At 40.1% G+C, this 17,910-nt stretch overlaps 1 protein-coding gene across 1 annotated transcript in view; it reads right to left on the bottom strand.

Annotated features, from left to right (window-relative positions):
• Window positions 1-17,910, bottom strand: part of ARHGAP15 (Rho GTPase activating protein 15) — a 330,235-nt gene that overhangs the window by 12,184 nt on the left and 300,141 nt on the right. Inside the window, exon 14 of the mRNA XM_075028952.1 lies at window positions 11,824-11,929. Coding sequence (XP_074885053.1) covers window positions 11,824-11,929 — 106 coding nt within the window. The remainder of the gene's footprint in view (window positions 1-11,823; window positions 11,930-17,910) is intronic.

Genomic DNA, 17,910 nt, shown 5'->3' with positions numbered 1-17,910 from the left:
AGGCAGCCCTACCTCTCTCAGTAGTTGTGTTTCTTTCATCTTTGAAGCTTCAAGTGACCAGACCTGCCAATATCTGCTTCTGTCTGACCCCGATCAAAATCCACAGTTAGAAAAGCTGCTGAGAAAACATACACGACTCACTTAGACCTCCTAACCGAAATCACGTTTGACAGACATTGAAGGATTTAGGAACAACAGCTAAAATCTTGCTGTTGATATCAAGGCATACTCATCAGTCTTGGGACAGTTCATTCAGTAAGAATCTTCCAGGGCACCAAATATCTCAGTCATAGCTTAACCGAGTAAAATGCCCCAATGCACCTAATAGGGTTGCAAAGAAGCATTTCTGATAGTGCCCGCCTGCCAAATGGGTCTGTCCCTGTATGGCCTTGCTTATTGACGCCATGCGTAGGCATGCTGTTCTTGGAGATGAAGCTTAAATGCCTTGCATGTGATTTTCTTTTTTCATTGCCTTGAGCTCCAGAAGACCACTGACACTGCGCTGCCTGGCACTCAGATAAGACTAAATTCAGGACACTTTTTTGTAGGTGCTGCATGGATCTTCCCCTGCGGCAGAAAATATCTAACCTTAAGTGAATGGTTGTAAATGGATTTACAAGCTGAGAAAGTGCCTCTTTAGGAAGCAAATATTGTAGGTTCTGAATATGAAGCTGTATAGACGTAATCTAATATGAAGAGTAATGGGAACCTGTTAGTATGTAACCCAAAAAGGTTAAGCAGTTCCTCACCATAGCAGTCAGGTGAGATTCAAACCATATTCAAGATCCAAAATTTGCCCCAAGATAGAAATCTCAGGGCCGACACTGAGTCCGTAGCAGCTGCAATGACTTCCATGCGGTAGATGCTCTGAAGGAATGGAAAACTCCTGCTTTTGATGACACTTTTGATGAGACAGTCATCCAGATATGGAAGCATATCTGGGTTCTCCTAGGAGGTGCTCTTAAGTTGCCTGCTACTACTGCTGCCGCGGCCCTATGGAAAACCCTCTCTGGACTGAAAGTTTGAATAGGGGCAAACTGATTTTACTTACTGGAAAGCTTCCATATGCTATAGGGTTGTCCCCTATGCTATACTCTACTGGGACATCCAAGATTGCTGATAGCTTTTGGTGAAGGCCTGGACTTGGCAATGTGGATGGCGATGATCTGGGCAGTGGGAAGAGTTTCAAGGCAGATGAAGCGCTACCCTGGGGTGGTTTGGCGAGGCTGACTCTAGTGCTGACACAGAGAACATGGTGCGAAAGGTTTGCACTTTGTCCATGAAGGCGCTAGGAGACAGGTTGGTGGGATCTGTAAAAAATACAGAACTTTTCTGAATTCCCTTTTCTTGGCTGATCTGCATGGCGAGAGGTCTTCTTTCAGAAGACCACAGCAAAGCTCTGGAGAGGATGTGGCAACGCCGTCTAACGGTGGGGCTGAGATGGGTGCAGAAACCCGCGGCTTAGAGGAGGTAACCAGTTGCATCTTGTGGACCGGGGAGGAGGCAAGTTGTCGTACACTTGGCTGGAGTTAGCTGCTCCACAGATTTATGATTTTACATTGCACCATAATGCGTAATGTACGAAAAGATAAATATTTTCCATTCAGCAACATCTTGCTGTATTTTCATCTAACTCTAATTTTAATTATAAAGTGAACATAACCTGTATCAAATTATGATTTTGTTAACATATTGAATGAGGACAAGAAAAATAAATACCAGATTTTATACTGTACAGGCACATGAAGGTATAGTAAAAAAATCTGGTTTCCTTGACCACATTGTCATAATATGCATATATAACTGCTTATTGAATCCAGGCTGTGTAGACAACAGAAAGAACACTGGCTCCATACCATCACAATGCATGCCCACAACAAAGAGGAGGAAAGAACAGGCTCTTTCATTGTGTGTTTCTAAGTATTACCAACATAAGGGCTAAAAACATTACCTCTGTCTGAAGTGTATCTATATATCCATGCATAAGTTATTAACTGGGCTCCCTGAGCACAGTTGCTGAAAATATTAATATATTCAAATTATATTCTAGCTACTGCAAAAACAGTAGATCAGACAAATGTATTAAAATCTCTTCAGACAAAAGGAGTCATGTTATTTATAAAGTTCTTCCTCCCCCCCCCCCGCCCCCCCACTGGAACACAAACCTTCATTGTATGTAATATACGAGCATGCAAGATGATCCTTAGATGTCAAAATGTGGCTTAAAGTTTGAATGTAATCATAAAACAGTGACTCTAATGCTTGCCATAAACAAATTGTCACTGGTATTATGTAACTTAGACTATTCACAAAGTATAAAAGATGGGAAGAATAAAAGGTGGCTGCCAAACACTATGGGCCAAATCCGAAGGTTGTGCCAAATTGCGCGAACGGACTGGGAATTGCAAACCCAGCGTGGAATTTGGATTTGCACTCCTCAGTGCTCGGGCTGCTCCTATGGCTTAAATTAGAGTGAGATAAAGGCTTTTTTTTTTTTTTTTTTTTTTTAGTTTGTCAGTTTAGTCTGTGAGGCAGCAAAGCAGCAACCAGTGACTTCTGCAGCCCCCCCGTCCCGTTCCCTTTTGCTGGGAGATGGGAAAGTGGGATAAAAGTTCCCTAATTGCCTCAGGACCCGTTTTTCTACGGAGTTGCTTTCTAGGATGCAAACAGGCAATAGTCAGATTGCAGCAGCGATGCAGCCTGAAAAGGAAAGCGTAGCTCTCAAATCTGGTGGTCTTGAATTTTTCATGTTTTTCAGCGCGTAGGGTACCGCCTCATCGGGGCGAGACCCTGCTCTTTGCTTGGACTCCTTTGGAAAGGCGGCACAGCGGGTTAGTGACGGAAGACCATACGTCAAGGCAGAAAGCCTTATCTGTGAACAACAACTAATCATTCATAGATACTTTCCTTTAGTCCAGGCTTTAGGAGTAACGTATATCTGATAACGTGTGCACTGCACAGATTTAAATTGCAGCTAATGGTTGTGTTAATGCCCTTTATCAGGAACAACAACCAAACTAGGTGGTTGTCCACCCCCTTTTTTCCACCCCTTCCTTTTAAAAGTAAAACGACTTTTTTTTCACAGCCTGAAATAATTGTTCAAGCAGAGATACTGGTTTAACTCATTATGAATTATTAGTGGAAAAGTGGGTCTCAGAAGTATGTTACATCTGAAATATTTTTCGTCACTTGAACATGTGCTGTCCAGAACTGGCCCTATTCTACCAGTCACTGGGAACAAACACTTCGCATTCACAGATGCTCCTAATTTGGTGTGGTTTGGAGTGTAATTTAGATCAAACGTATCCATGTAAATGAGTCAGGGTTTCTTAATTAGGTGCCTCTAAAGAAAAAACTTGGACCACATCAGTAGGTGTGGGTGTGGTGCCCACAGTACTGGAATCTTTCCTATAGATGAAGTTGAGTTTTGTTCAGGCATACTGTAGGTTTTTCTTTCCCTTTTTTTTTCCTTTCCTTTTTTTTTTCTTTCCCTTTTTTTCCTTTCCTTTTTTTCTTTCCCTTTTTTTTTCCTTTTTTTTTTTTCCTAAAGCACAATAATAAATCTGCAGATGGCATAGACATAAAGACGCTACTTCAGAGGAGCTGTCTAAAACACTGTCTCTTTGGCAAATGCCTTAAAGTAGGTCATTCTGCTGTGATTTAGGTTTATATTTCATTGCCAGCTTTTTGTTCCCATTACAAGTAGGGTGCATTCCAGTCCACAGATTTGCTCTTCATTTTTTTTTCAGATTGGTTTTTATTTACAAGATTTGGTAGAACTTCATAAGAAAATGGCCAATAGCCTGTCAGAAGTACTAATCATGCACTTGACCACAAAATAGATGTATGAAGGTGATAACCTGCAAATGTTGGAATGTAAAATACCATTCTCTGGAAGTAAAAAATGTATTGATTGTCTTAACATGGTGATTGAAATGATTGTTGCATCTTCTGCAATGTGTGAAGAATGATCTAATGTCATTTCAGGAGTCTCACAGAGCAGGGCCATCTCTTGCCCTAGTGGTTCAGGTATTTGCTTTTTCTTTTTATATATTTGCCACTGAAAAGCTTGTGTTTTATAGCTTATTAAAAAAATAGAAAATCATCAGGGTCTGTTTTCCCATCAAAGTGCTGGGGGATTTACATGCCAAACTCCTGCTAGCCTTAAGGAATTACCTGCATAAATTCCCTTTCAATCGATAGTAGAATAGATCTTATTGTATTATATTAATTATTTTGCACAGAACACTGACATTTTGGCATTAAAGTCCTTTTTTTTTTTTTTTTTTAAGTTCCAATGAATATCTTAAGAAACTTCAAGCCTAGTATTTATTTTACAGCCTTATTCTGAGAATAATCCCATATCTTTAGTCGGAAAAATGAAAAGCATTGCAATTTCCCCTTTGATGACCTGGTCCTGGATATTAATGTGTTAGGGCCCAATCTCCCAAAATAGCAAAACAAAAAAAAAAGAAGGGGGGAAAAAAAGCCTTTTTGTAATGAATTGAGCATTCTTAATTTTCACCACCAGAAAACATTCGAGTTGAAAAGAACGCTAACCCCAAGCAATATTAAGAGGTTACAAAATCACATAAATTAACTCCGCCAGTGATATTTTACTAAAACTTCTGCGAGTGCAAACCAGAAGCAGGACTCTCACATGGTCTTGATTAACCGGAGAGTACTTAGCAGTAACCGGCCTTCCCCGAGATGTGCTGCCCATATGTACACGTACGCCCACAGCACCAGGATGCACATGGACGAGCCTTCAAAGGCGTGGGGGGCTCGGCGTGGGGGATTTGGGAAGCGAGCGGAGAGTGGAAGTGAGAAGTGTTCGCTGTGTCATCGTGGGCAAGCGCCTTACCCTCTTCATTCCTCACTTTCGCCATCTACACAACTAGGATAATAAAACTTACTGACCTGAAAAGGAAGTTAGGAGATTTAATTAATGTTTGAAAAGCTATTTTGAGATCGTTTGATATTGAGTAATGTGAGAGGAACAATAGGAGGTCTTTGAAACAGGGGCTCTATCTATCCGTATTTGTGTCCTGCACCTAGCACAATGGTGCCGTACAGCCACAGAGTCAACCATATCATAAATATTTAAATTAAAACTATGTTAATTATTTTTATCGTTCTGTTATTTGCTGATACACCAGCTCAGTACATTTTGAAGCTTGGTAGCATTGAAAAGTACCAAGTGTAATTATTTGCCTGACTGTTATGAAAATCAGCGTTTATATTTTTAAATACGGCTGTGAAAATGGGAAACACAGGTAAAAATGTGGTTTTAATTACTCCCTATTCTTCTCATTAAAAACACTAAGCTGTAAGGTATTCTTCGGGGAAGAGGTGAACTTTGCAAACTCTCTTATTCCACAAAAAGAAGGACTAGGCGTGACTGCAAAAACCTTGGTAGCAGGTCACCCCCACCCCAAAGTCAATAAAATAAAAATGCAGAGAGGTGCTTCTGGAAGACTGGATTTCTTTTTTTGCCTTTAATCCCAAATCTTTTATTACTCCTGTCCTGTGCACACTTGTGCCTGGCACACATTTTCTTGTGTCCGCTAATTTACAAGGGGAGAGTTTAGTAGACCGATGTGTACTTAGCTGAGAGAAAATGGGTTTAACTCTTCTCCTTCCCCCAGAATGAGCCCTGGGAAGCTATGGTAGATGGGACAAGTGTTGGCATTGCTCCAGCTCCTTTCTAAAACTCTTCTATAGCTGAAACGGAGAAAAGCACATGTGCAAGAGCATGTCTCGATATATATTTGCCCTTCTCAAGCTAGGAAGTGATTAATTCATTTCATGTAAATCTTAAAATGCTAGTCAGGGATGCCCAAATCTTTTACGTCCCTGGCCAGTCACCTACTCGCTCTTCTGGTGCAAGAGGGTGTTTCTCCTCCTCACATTTCCAGTAGCTGCTCCCAAAGCTTGTAGGAGCAAGGTTAAACTTTTCTCCCTGCTGCTGTCCCCTGGCTGAAGAGCAAGAGCTGCTCCCAAGTTGCCTATATATAAAGAAAAGTCTTGATACAGGAAATAATTTCAACAAATAGTCTTTCTCGTGCCTTCAGTGAAGGGCTTCTATGCTTCTGCACATTCCTGAATCCGGGCATTTTTCCTGAAGCAAAATTTAAATTCCCATTCCACAGTTTGGATTGTAGGTCTCCCATAGGTTCTCTAAGGTTTCTCAAATAGAAATTTGTTGTATACTCCTTCCATTCTGGAGATTATTTTTTTATTTTAAATAACTTTTACCTTCTTCTTCTTTTTCTTAACAAAAAGCTTGTACAGTTCTTAATATAATCTGTTCTTCTCCTGTGTAAAAATAGGGTTCTCCTGAGCCTAGATTTAATATGCAAGCCTGCCTGAAACTGCTGATATGACACGTAGCTTAGTAAGTGAAAATAACTTTTGCTACATCTTTCCTCCACTAACTTTAAAAAAAAAAAAAAAAAGTTTGCAGACATTCCCTGCTTAGTATTACTAGATGCCATACTTTAACTTTATTTTCTGATTTTCCCTCAGAATTGTGGGTACTGCTGCTGGACTTGTCATCACATTGTCATCGTGTCCTGGTGTGCGGGCTACTGTGGGCTTCTGTCTATGCATGGCTTTTTTCTTTTTCTCTTTTTTTTTTTATCTTTAATAGGTAGAAATAAGTCTGTTTAGTCATATGTAGTTTGCAAAAGCCTTCAGAACGTAGCTGCCATGCCACGAGGTTTGAGGGGGCTGTGTGTTTCGTTTGCCAAGGTTGAATGCTTTTCTCTGTTCATAGACCTATGAATGTGGGGGAAGGTTATTTTTCAAACGAACTAAAGCTTGAATACCTATGGGTTTTCTTAGATAACATATTAATATTAGTGGGTTCGTCTGAGATAAAAAGTTTCACTCTTGACGAGGAGCTTATTTTCAGTGAAATTGATGCAAACATTTACTAGAAACAATGAAGAATTTGGGCAGGGGAGAAGGCAATCAGAAAGAAAATCATCATTCTCTCTCTGGAAGGGCAGAAAACCGGGGTGGCATTTGAAAATATCTTGCCGTGCTACGTACAGTATGGAAAAACCGGAGCAAAATAAATGGAGTTTCTTGGATTCAAAGGTGAATCAAAAGGAACTGGCTTCTGCCTGGACAAGGCAGCCAGATAGGCCACAGTAACAGATCCACGTGATAAACCAAGAGGCAACTGCAGAGCTCCCCAGACAACTTGCCTGAAGTGCCTGCCAAGGAGGCAGATGCTGCTGCTGGAAGAATATCTTCCACAGTTGGGCATCTGGGTTCAGCGCTTTCCACGTAAGGGAGAGGGATGGGAGCGTCAGGCTGGCCCCTGTCTTCCCATTTAATTATTTCAACATCCATTTTAGACTTTTGTAAATAACACGTGTTATCCTGCCTTTGTGCGGGAAAATAAGAGGCAAGGAGAGGGGGTTTGCGTGTAATATATCCCTTCGCAGGGGTGTCCACGTGGATGGGTAAAGACGGAGTCGAGCTTGGCTGCCCTGTGCTCCAGCCTGGTCAGATGTGAGACAGCTCGGGTCTGGGAGTCGCAGAGCTGCCTTGTGGTGGCACGGAGCTCAACCTAATAAGCAGAGCAGGCTGAGATTCATTAATTTAACATTAATAAGCACAGCTTATTAGCTCAGGCACAGCGCTGTATAATACAGGCAGACAGCTTCTGGAGCAGAGCTGCGTCTGCCCTCGCCAGCTCAGAGCCTGGTGCAGAAGACCCGGCCAGGGTGCTCCGCTCCCCTACTGCATTTTGCATTAGGGAGGAAAGAGTATTTTGCGGTCGCTGGAGGAGCTTCTGTGCAAACAAACAAACAAAAAAAACCACCTCCAGGTTTTTAGATTGTATTGCTGGCTTATGCTGAGTCTTTAAGTCATTTCAACTTCTCGTGCCTCAGTTTCCCAATGGGTGCGTAATAGCTACCTCAAGGTGCTGCTGTGAAAGCGGGTTAAGGTACCCATCATAAAATAATGTGGGATCCTTAAAGAGCAAAATGCTCCTTCTGCCTTACTTGAATTACAGTTCTGTGATTAAATTACTGGGTACAGGTAATGATTTCTGAGATAGGATTTGGTTGCTGCCCACTCACATTTGTGCAGAGAGCCAATACAAGGTTTCTGCATCTCCTGATGTCCTGTCTATGCCTGCAGAATAGGACCAGAAAGGTAAATCAGTTTTAACTGTTACCTGTGATTAGCTCACTCTGGGAGTAAAATTCACTTGTAGATAAGCAACAGGAGAGAGTGGAGTCCTGGGGAAATGGGACGCTGTTTTCACACATGTATGGGACAGCATTACATGGGCTATATATAGCAAGCAAATATTCTCTAAACGTGTTCAAGTAGAACAGGTTGTTTTCTGTAGCCCTTTATTTGGGAAAATCCCTACTCAGGGATTTGTTCTTTCTTTCACATGTAAAGTATATTTGTTTGACTTGCTCATGTTTGGGAAGAACTATGAATAACCTAATAGCAGTTGTGCTCAATTATTTTCAATATGAGTCCTAATAAAACAATGTCTTGTTGTGTTAGACTGACAAGAGCTATGTGATATGTCTGTTCAGCCCCATATTTTGTCTCTTCTGCTTACGAGTAGAATAAATTTCATGCAAAAATAAACGAGGGACATTGGTGGGTTGGCTTTTTTCCCATCAAATGCAAAAAACTTAAAAGAACAGGTACCACAACCCCAAGCTTTGCTTTTAATCCCCCTCCTGTGGGCTTCATACGCTGCGCTGTGACTTCTTGCAACTTCAGAGGGCTTGGTTTAAGAAAGATATATGGCACTGGTGTTAATCCCTGCTGCCAGGCCTTTCTCGCAGACTCTCTCATCAGCTGCTTTGTCTGGGTTTCTAAAGGAGGACCCTTCTGAAGTGCATTTCACATCGTTATTTGTGCTTGATCTGGACCTACTCCTGCAGACTGGATCGCTGCAGAATGAAACCAGAGTGCAGCCTCGCTGCTGTCAGTGATTTAGGGGAAGCGTAGCCTTCTGGGCGAAGGTTGGATTCTCCTGCTGAGCTCCTGTGTGTCAGTGAGACATATGCTCTCGTGTGCTGTACAGAAGGTACAGGCTTACACTGTCCCATAGCCCAGGTCTGCATAGCCCTGTTCTCTTATTTGTCTAACAAAGAGGAAAGAAAGGGGTAGGAGAAAGAAGGGAATGCCACAGAAACAGCATAACTGGGGTTCTTCAGTTTCTCCCCCCATCAGAAACCCCTTGAAGCCTGGTTCAACGTTGGGCAAGAACAGCCATCTCCACCAGCAAATACAGAAATTGCAGTAACATGCCTCAAAGCAAACCAGTTTACTCATTTTTTTCAACTGATCGGAAACTTGCAAACTTCCTGTGATTTACACTGAGAAAACCCTCTGACTGAAGAGGATGGTGCAAGGGTCAAGTCAGTGGCGAGGTTGGCACATCGTGCACCTTGGCACCCCTCCTCTGAAGACTATCCCTAAGAGTGATATATTTCTACCTTTTGTAACTTCTGCAAGGTAGTCTTGTTTCCTGGGTTGATTTAAACAAACACACATTGTTTATATTTCCATAATATGAACATGTCATTACTAAAAGTGTATGTATGCTTCTTTATTCTCATTTTTGGAGCCATGAGGCCATTCAGACTGGCCCCTGAGTTTTGCATTGACAAGTTCAAGAGAACATACCAGATTTCATCCGTTTTTTTGTGTTTTCAGTACCTATTCTACTGCTGCTCCCATATCAATGGAGTCGAGCTTATAGGCTAGCCCTATCCTTCCTTCCCTGGGGATGTGTTTTTGTGGCAGAGAAGGCTGACCTTCTTCAGAGAGACTCAGATGATTCCTTCTGTAATGCTCAGATCCCCAACTGCCTCAAATATTGCATCCTCCTGCCTTCCATCGCTCTGTGCCACTATATTGCATCAGAATTCCTCTAGCTTGACCATGCTTTCTGCAGTGACACCTAGGTGAGAGCCTGTGCTTATTTAGGTAGTACTACTTCTGTAAAGTTGTAGTCAAGCCCGGTATTGTGTACATAAGCATTAGGAAGTATTGGTATTTTACTGTTTGTATTTTAGTATGGGATTTTTTTTTTCCTTTTCTTTTCTTTTCTCCAAAAACCACAGGTCTTGGTCCAGTTTTGCCAGTCATTCTACACATACACAGCAGGAAACAATTGCTGTCCCAAACAGATTATGCTCTAAAAAGCCAAGGCAGACAAAGGAAGCATTATCATCATTTTGTAAACAAGGAACCAAGGCACAGAGAGATTAAGTGATTTACCCAAGGTCACCCAGAACATCCGGTCAAAGCCAAGAACTGAACCCATGTCTCCTGAGTCTCAATCAAGTGATTTAACTATGAGATCAAAGACTTATTGTGTATACCTGATATCTCTCCCTTAAGACATGGTAACAAAACTTTCTTCAGGTTAGGATCAATGCCACATGCAGTGCAGTAAATTTTGTATATGGCATATCTGTGCTGACAGCGTGTACCCACTTCTTGCTCTCAAGTTCTGCCCAGGAAATAATTTCCCTTATTATTCTTCCATTGACAGTAATAAATTATCGTCCTTCTCTAGATAACCCTCTGAAGGAGAGAGTGTGCACCCCCGGTACATCAGATGAATACATAGAAAACTGTTTTTCTGCAAGGCCAAACTCAGTCATTTTATGGACTATTTAAAATCCTTCCACGCTTAATGAAATGGGGACATTCCCACGGCTGTATGGACTTCATTTTGCAGTTTCAACTGGAAGCTGCAAAAGAAGATAAAGTATCTACACCTCTTATATGTATATGCCAGGAGAATGCAGCAGAAATGGTCAGTATAAAGGCATCATTCATTATAAGCTCAGAGTAGTCTTTTATTTGGAGTTTTCATTACTCGCTCACTGGGGTCATTATATCATTCCTGGGATGAAATGCTCTTCTGTGCACAGGGCCTGCATGGGGCCCTGGATCCAACTTAGTCCCTTCAATTTTAAGGGCAGTTTGGCTGAAAAGTGACTGTGCAGAATGGCACCGGTTAGTCCCAAGAACAGGACAGCCACGAAGGGAGGAACAGGATCCTGCCCTTTGTGTGCCCCCGAGCACGTGGTCTGTTTTTACTTTTAATGCCACGAAACACGAGAAGAAAACCTAAGGTGAACATGAGATCCTGGGCTGACTTTGTGGGCTGCCATCTCTTGCAAATGGAGCTCAATGAGTGCCAAAACCACAGCAGAATGGTAAGGTGGAGCCTCACAGTGTCATTTTTCTGCCCGTGTGGTATCTCAGCAACATTAGGAGAGCGAAGATGCACTTCCAAAACTCTCCTCAGTGTTTCTGAGTTGTTAGTTCTGTGTTGTCACAACCTTCCTCGTGCGGTACAAGAGCTTGTAACGTATTTTCTTGGATGAGGTTATTTCTATCATTGCGTGCCTCAATAAAGGAGTTTGAACGGCATGGATCTCGATGGTGAAAATATGGTGATCAAATTGTCTATTGTTGGAGAAAGTCAAACCAAACTGGACAAATGCAATACTGGAACCTGTTGCATTTGCCCAATTCAGTATACCTGTAGCATAGTAACTCTCATGTGTCTGACTGCATCGAAGGAAACAGAACCATTCTGTTTTCTAATAGAAGCGAAATTTGTGCTTTTGCTTAGACATACTGATTTCTTGAGCAGGAATAGGATATACAAAGATACCATAAATCATGCGCAGTTTTCCCAAAGAACATAATTATCTTTCATATTTTCGATGACATTTCCAATAGGATTTGGACACCACACACCGATTCCTTTTAAAATTATCGATCTGTTAGTACCACAGTTCTACTTACTTCTTCAGATGTTCAAAAAGGATTTTCATTGTGTCATAGTTTGGTCTAGGGAGCTTATTTACCAGCCTCCTTATGGATTTGATGCGAGTGGCGTTGTCCTGGATTTCTATGAGGGGGGGAAAAAAGAGAAAATAACCACTTGAGTACCATATGAGGATATTACTTTGCCCATTACTGTATCCGGTACCTTAACAAGAAAAGCCATCATTAATATATGGTTAAAACCAGAATACGCCATACCTTCTGTCACCTTAATAGAGAGCAAGAGTAATTTACAAGGATTAAAAATTCTCTCTTAATCTTAAGGAAGCATTTTCTGGTTCACAGAATTGTATTCTTACGCGTTTCATTTATTTTATTAGAGTATTAGACTGTCATCCCACGCTAGAATACCTCCAAGCAGTGAGGGACCCACATCTTAAATGGAATTCCACTTTGGAATAACATTTGTCCAATGGTGCAGCTTCTGTGATGGATGCACTTCCCAGGTAGTCCTTCTTGTCCTTTTTTCCTCATCATAATTAAATCAGCTATACTTATGAATCTTTGTCGTTAACATTATACCTCATCGTGTTTGGGAACATGAAAAGATTTGTTGTTCTTTTTAGTTGTGCTTTCTGGTGATAGATTATTTTGAGAAACTATTCCACTGTAGCTATTTTCCAATACCTGTAGCATCTCATAACTGTAATTTCTGCAGGAAAAAATTTGTATTTCAAGCTTAAGTTTAGCAATAAAGAATGCAGTACTAAGGGCTTTAATCTCTCTTTTAGGTGATAAGAACATTGCTATCATTTCTGTTAAGACATACCTTCCTGTTTTTAGCCTGATTCATAGTTTTGTGGGAAAGGTTTGACTGATATTTCCATCGATTCGTATAAGATGTTGCAACTAAAGCAAAGTCATGTACAACTGTGCTTTCGTTTAGGAACAGATTAGATAAGGTGCCAGTAGGTCTGACGCAGGGAAAACATCTTGCATGTTACATGCCCTAGATAACCTGAGAATACTTTTCTGATCTTATCATCTATGATTTAATTATCACCTATCATTCTTCATATATGTTCCTTTTTAATATTCATATTACCCTAGCACCCAGAAATCTCCAGCAGGACTGAATCCCAGTTGCAGTAGGTGCTGCATAAGCATGGATTGGTGAATAGTGCCCTGATTCAAAGATTTCACCAAAAAAAAGTTTCAAGAAAAAATTTCCTGTGATCAAACTGAATTTAAAAATTAAAATTACTAGGATAATATTCCTTCCTTGGCATGTGTTCCTAATTCCTGTTGAGATTAATGCTTCATACACACAGACATAGGTGTATATATCTATATTGTTTATAATTTGAACATTCACATAGATATGAAAGACAAGACCTCAGAGTAGTGAATGCATAGGTATTATTTTCCAGTATAAAACCCCCAAACTTTCATATAGATTTATTCTGTAGGAAGCCATGCAATTGACAGTAGTGATAATGAAGTTACACACAAATGAAGAATACACTTGCTGTGTATTTTACTCTTGGTCTGATTTGACCTATACAGAACCTTAAATTCTGAATGGCACAAACTCCCCCCAGTCTTGCAACCCACTCATCCCTTGGTGTTTTCTGCCACAAGCCATTCGTACTGTTTATTTTTGTCCCATGGACAATCTGTCCAGTGGAAATAAGACTGAAGCTACAAATGAAAATGATATGAGATTTGCAAAAGCGAATTTTTTGTAGGAAGGGGGTACAAATTCTGTGGGCTTTTTATTTGTGCTGCTTGGTGTGCATACATGCTATGCTCTTACTAGATAAGTTATATTTAGATTGGGGCTGCCCTGGCTGTACTGCAACTTCTCAAATAAAGCTTCTCAACTAGTTTATTTTTTAATTCTGTTTTCTCCTGAGACTTCAATGGACTTGAGTGGAACTGAAACGCTGAGGTAGGGAAAGACCCAGTGGAAGGAAAAGCTCACTGTTTGTCCATTGCAGCATATTTGCAAGGAAATGTCGTACAGTAAAACTTTATCGTGCTCTCTTGAAGGAAGTGTCTCTGTTCTGTGTTGATTAGCACAGATACCAGCTTGGTAACCACCTTCCCTACAGAAACAGCTACATTACACAGGTTGCGCTTCCTTATAAGGTGTATTTGTAAAAGAAATAAACTAAAAAGAGCAGTATTAATTTAAAAAAGAGATTATTTATTGAGAGAGTGGCAAGGGTAGAAAGCTTTGTTTTAGGGCTTACTGTGCCAAAGTCATCAGTACTGATAGACAGCAGAAGAGATCTTTAGGTAGGCTCTAAAGCACAAAGCCCATAGAAATGTCGCATAAAATTATTTTGTGAATCTGTCTATTTGTTAATTGTTAGTCTATTGTAAAAGAAGAAAAAACAGGCAACATGTGGTAACTTTAGTCAGCATTTCTGAACTGGGAATGATAAACACCTCTGCCTGGCTCTGGCATTTATCAGTACTGAGATATTATTACCACATAGAGTCACAGCATGGTTACTGTTATCATCAAAAAAAAAGCCAGCTAATCTTAATGGTTTGTAAAGCCGTTACCTGCACTGGTCTGACATTTATCATGATCATTTTACCACATGAGTCCTACATTGCAAAGGTATTTTATCTGGAAGGGACATCACTATGAATTATTATTTGCAGCTAGGTAGAAAATTGTATGTTGTAGATACCTTTTCTCATTATAAATCACAGTCACATTTCACCATTTCCCACACAAAGCTGCTGAGCCCAGGCTTTTTGCCATAACACTTAGTCTCGCTCCCTTTTATAGTTCCATGAAAATATTGGGTACTCTTTCATTAAAATGGTTGATATTGGTGGTTTTTTAAATGCTATATACACGCTTGATTTTTCTCTAGTATAAAAGAATTTGTTTTTCCACTTGAGAAGCTAAAGAGAATAAACTGTTCATTTTTTTTTTTTATTGAAGCTTACTCTCGCTCCAGTTTTTGTGGCTGGGCTTGTCTCTACTCTTGACCTTGTTGATGGAATATTTAACAGATCAGATGCAAGATCTTATGTTTCATTTGCAATACCTATGTATTTGCTTTATTTCTGTAAAGCCTTGAGTTCCACTTTCCTAGAGATTTTTCTCTTTCGGATTTCTAAGTAGAAAGAATTTTTTTTAATTTAAATTTTCTGGAGGTTTTCTCATTAACGTCCTCAAATGGAGGGAAGCAACTCTTAAACAAGGGTTTGTATAAATAGCTGTGGAGAAGGTATCCGCCTTCTTGAGCTGTATTATGAAGCCTAGCAGTGCAGGGTGCAAAGGAAGGAAAACACTCTGAACAGCTGTTAAATTCCCCAGCCAAGTCTAGAAAAGGAAGCAGACCGGTTTTGATAAAAATGAAACAATACTATTTTTCATTATACTCTTTTTATTGTGAAAATTAGTGAAAATCTGGGGAAAAGATTCACATTTTGGAAAGTTAGACTCTCTTTTCCCTGTGAAGATTTCTGAAGGAAAAGGGTTGCCATAATCGCATATATCAAATAAAGAATGAGAGGACGGTTAATCCTTTTTGCATTTTTTCGGCAAAATATGGAAGAAGTAGGTGATAATTTCAGCAGATCAGGATACTCTGAAGCGAATCGCAGATGGTTTTCCATGTAATATTTTCATAGAACATATATTTAGAATTTGGGTTACTGTCTTCAAAAATAGGGCTGGCTCCCTTTGACGGAGCAAGACTATGGAGATGCTCTCTTGTTTATATTTAAATGAAGAATGCATTGAAAAAAACACCCCACTTAATATTATTTTTGTAAATGAGCTATGGATCAACATTTGAGCACAGAAGAAAACATGATGCGTCTGTAACACTAACAGTGGCTGGGTAAAAATGAATGAAGAAAGTAACCTTTAGCACTCTTGTCCATAAAGAATACTTAAGCAAATCCCACCGAATCTTTCTTTTAATCATTTATTTTAAATGGACATAAATGTTTACAACAAGCCACTTTGTTTCAGAACAGGAAGTCCAGGGTTTATCTCCAATAACTCACGTTTGCTAGGAAGGGATGTATGTCTCTAACCTGACATGCATTCATTATTTTGTAAGGTACTGGAGTCTGACCCGTGACCCTCCTCAGACCTACTGCATTATTCATGTCCGCCTCACTTTGTGTAGTTTTACTATAGCGCCCATTTCCCTTTACCAGGCGTTTCAGTGGCTTGTGCATGTTTAATGTTAAATGGCATTTATGGCTCACATTAATGCCTAATTTTATCACGAGCTATGGTTTCTTTTTATGCTCTCAAGCCTCACAGCTGAACTGCTGAAAAAAACAGTGATTTATGATTCTGCACAAAATATCAAACTATCGATCTGCCACCTAATCTATGTTTTGTTGTTGTTGTTGTTGTTTTTTCGGCATGGTTTTCTCTGATCTCCTTACATGGCTCTTCTCACCTTGTTTTGTTTTTTTGGATAAGATTTCTGCTGTGGTTAAAACGTCACACACTGTTGCTACAGCAAAATCTGTCTGCCAAGAGTTTTTCCAACAATTTGTGACTGATTCAGCTGCCGAGAGAAAGACAGGTCTTGTCTGGGGCTTTTTTGGTTTGTTTATTTCATTTATTACTTTTTTTTTTTTTTTTTTTTTAATCGGAACTGAGTGGTTTAGGTGGATTTTCGAGTGCTAATGAAATTGTGAGACTTATGGCGCTGGCTACAGCCAGCCGTAGTGTGGGCAGACGCTCTGTGAGCTTCCCCACTGTGCTGCTGTGCAAGCATCCCCGCTGTTATGTTTGCTATAGTTTTAATGTCTGTGAAAAATTCCTGATGCAACTAAATTATGTTCTGCCCTCTTGTTTGTATAAATAAACACCCGACTTAGCCAATTCATCTTGCTCTTGCCCATTTTAGAAGCTTGCCCTGTCACACAATGCTTAACCCCAGTCCTTGATAGCTTTGGTGTTATCAGGGAATGAAAACTTGCTTAAAAGAGAGTGCTCTGTTGGCTTGATATTTTTTTTTTTTTTCCAGAGACCTCAACTGCCCAAAACTCTGCTTTCATTTGGTCTTCATATTCTGGAAGCCATGCTGGCTAAAATACACAGATTTCTATGTATACATATATAGATAAATTATTCATATCACTTTTAATGTCAGGATATTTTAATGTTACTGTATGCAACATAAAAGTCCCAATTTTAATCCCTTGCAGTACGCTATGGCAATCGTCTCGTGCAGATACATTGTAAAATATTTTCTTGTTTTAAAAAAAAAATCTATAAGAAGCATTCAAACTAACTAATGTTTGCTATAAGGAAAACAACCAATTTGTGATCTGAATTGATTTTACTTTTTATTCGTGCCTCAGAAATAGATGTTGCAAAAGAAAATGAGAATTGCGTGAAATCTCTCTATATGGGCAATTGATAAATTCATCCTATGTGATAGAAAGTGGAGTTTGCAATGAATATTCATACAACTTTTGCGATCCATTAGCAAGACCCAAGACAATGAGTTCGCAACTCAGTCCCATTTAACAAAAATATATGTGGAATTAATGGGAAAAAACAGCACTTAGAAAAGTTAAACTTTAATGTATCAAACTCCAGGTGCCAGAGTTGGAGGGAAATAACCAATAATAGTCATTTTTTACATATTTGATGGGACTGATTATGCAATGTGCAACTCTAAATGGCTTATAGCACATTGTAGCATGGTTCCATCCCATTGGCTACAGTAGGGTGCAGGCAGATGGATGACAGTGACAAGGAGAGAAGTGCTTTTGCTTAGCCGTGCGTTAAGATGCCATCCAGAAGCTCTGTGCACTGCAGACACTTCATTAGGATGCCAGGATAATGGTAAACTACCACTCAGAGTGACACCCCATTTCCTGCTTACTGAGCTCTCCAACCTCGGCAGATGTCAACAATCTCACAGTGCTACAGAGCAGACCTAACTTTCCAGGCACTTTGACTCCAATTTTTTTCCCTTAACAGTGCCATACATTACATGCAATATGTAACAGCAAGTACCAAACAGAAAACAAAATTTGCTGCCCTAATTATAACAAAGCAGCATCGGAGTTAGGTACTGCATGCCCAGCGTACATACA

The sequence above is a fragment of the Buteo buteo genome, chromosome 5 (assembly GCF_964188355.1).
Source record: "Buteo buteo chromosome 5, bButBut1.hap1.1, whole genome shotgun sequence".
In the NCBI taxonomy this organism is placed as follows: Eukaryota; Metazoa; Chordata; class Aves; order Accipitriformes; family Accipitridae; genus Buteo; species Buteo buteo.
The sequence above is the reverse complement of the archived record's forward strand: the minus strand, read 5'-3'. Positions and strand labels throughout refer to the sequence as shown.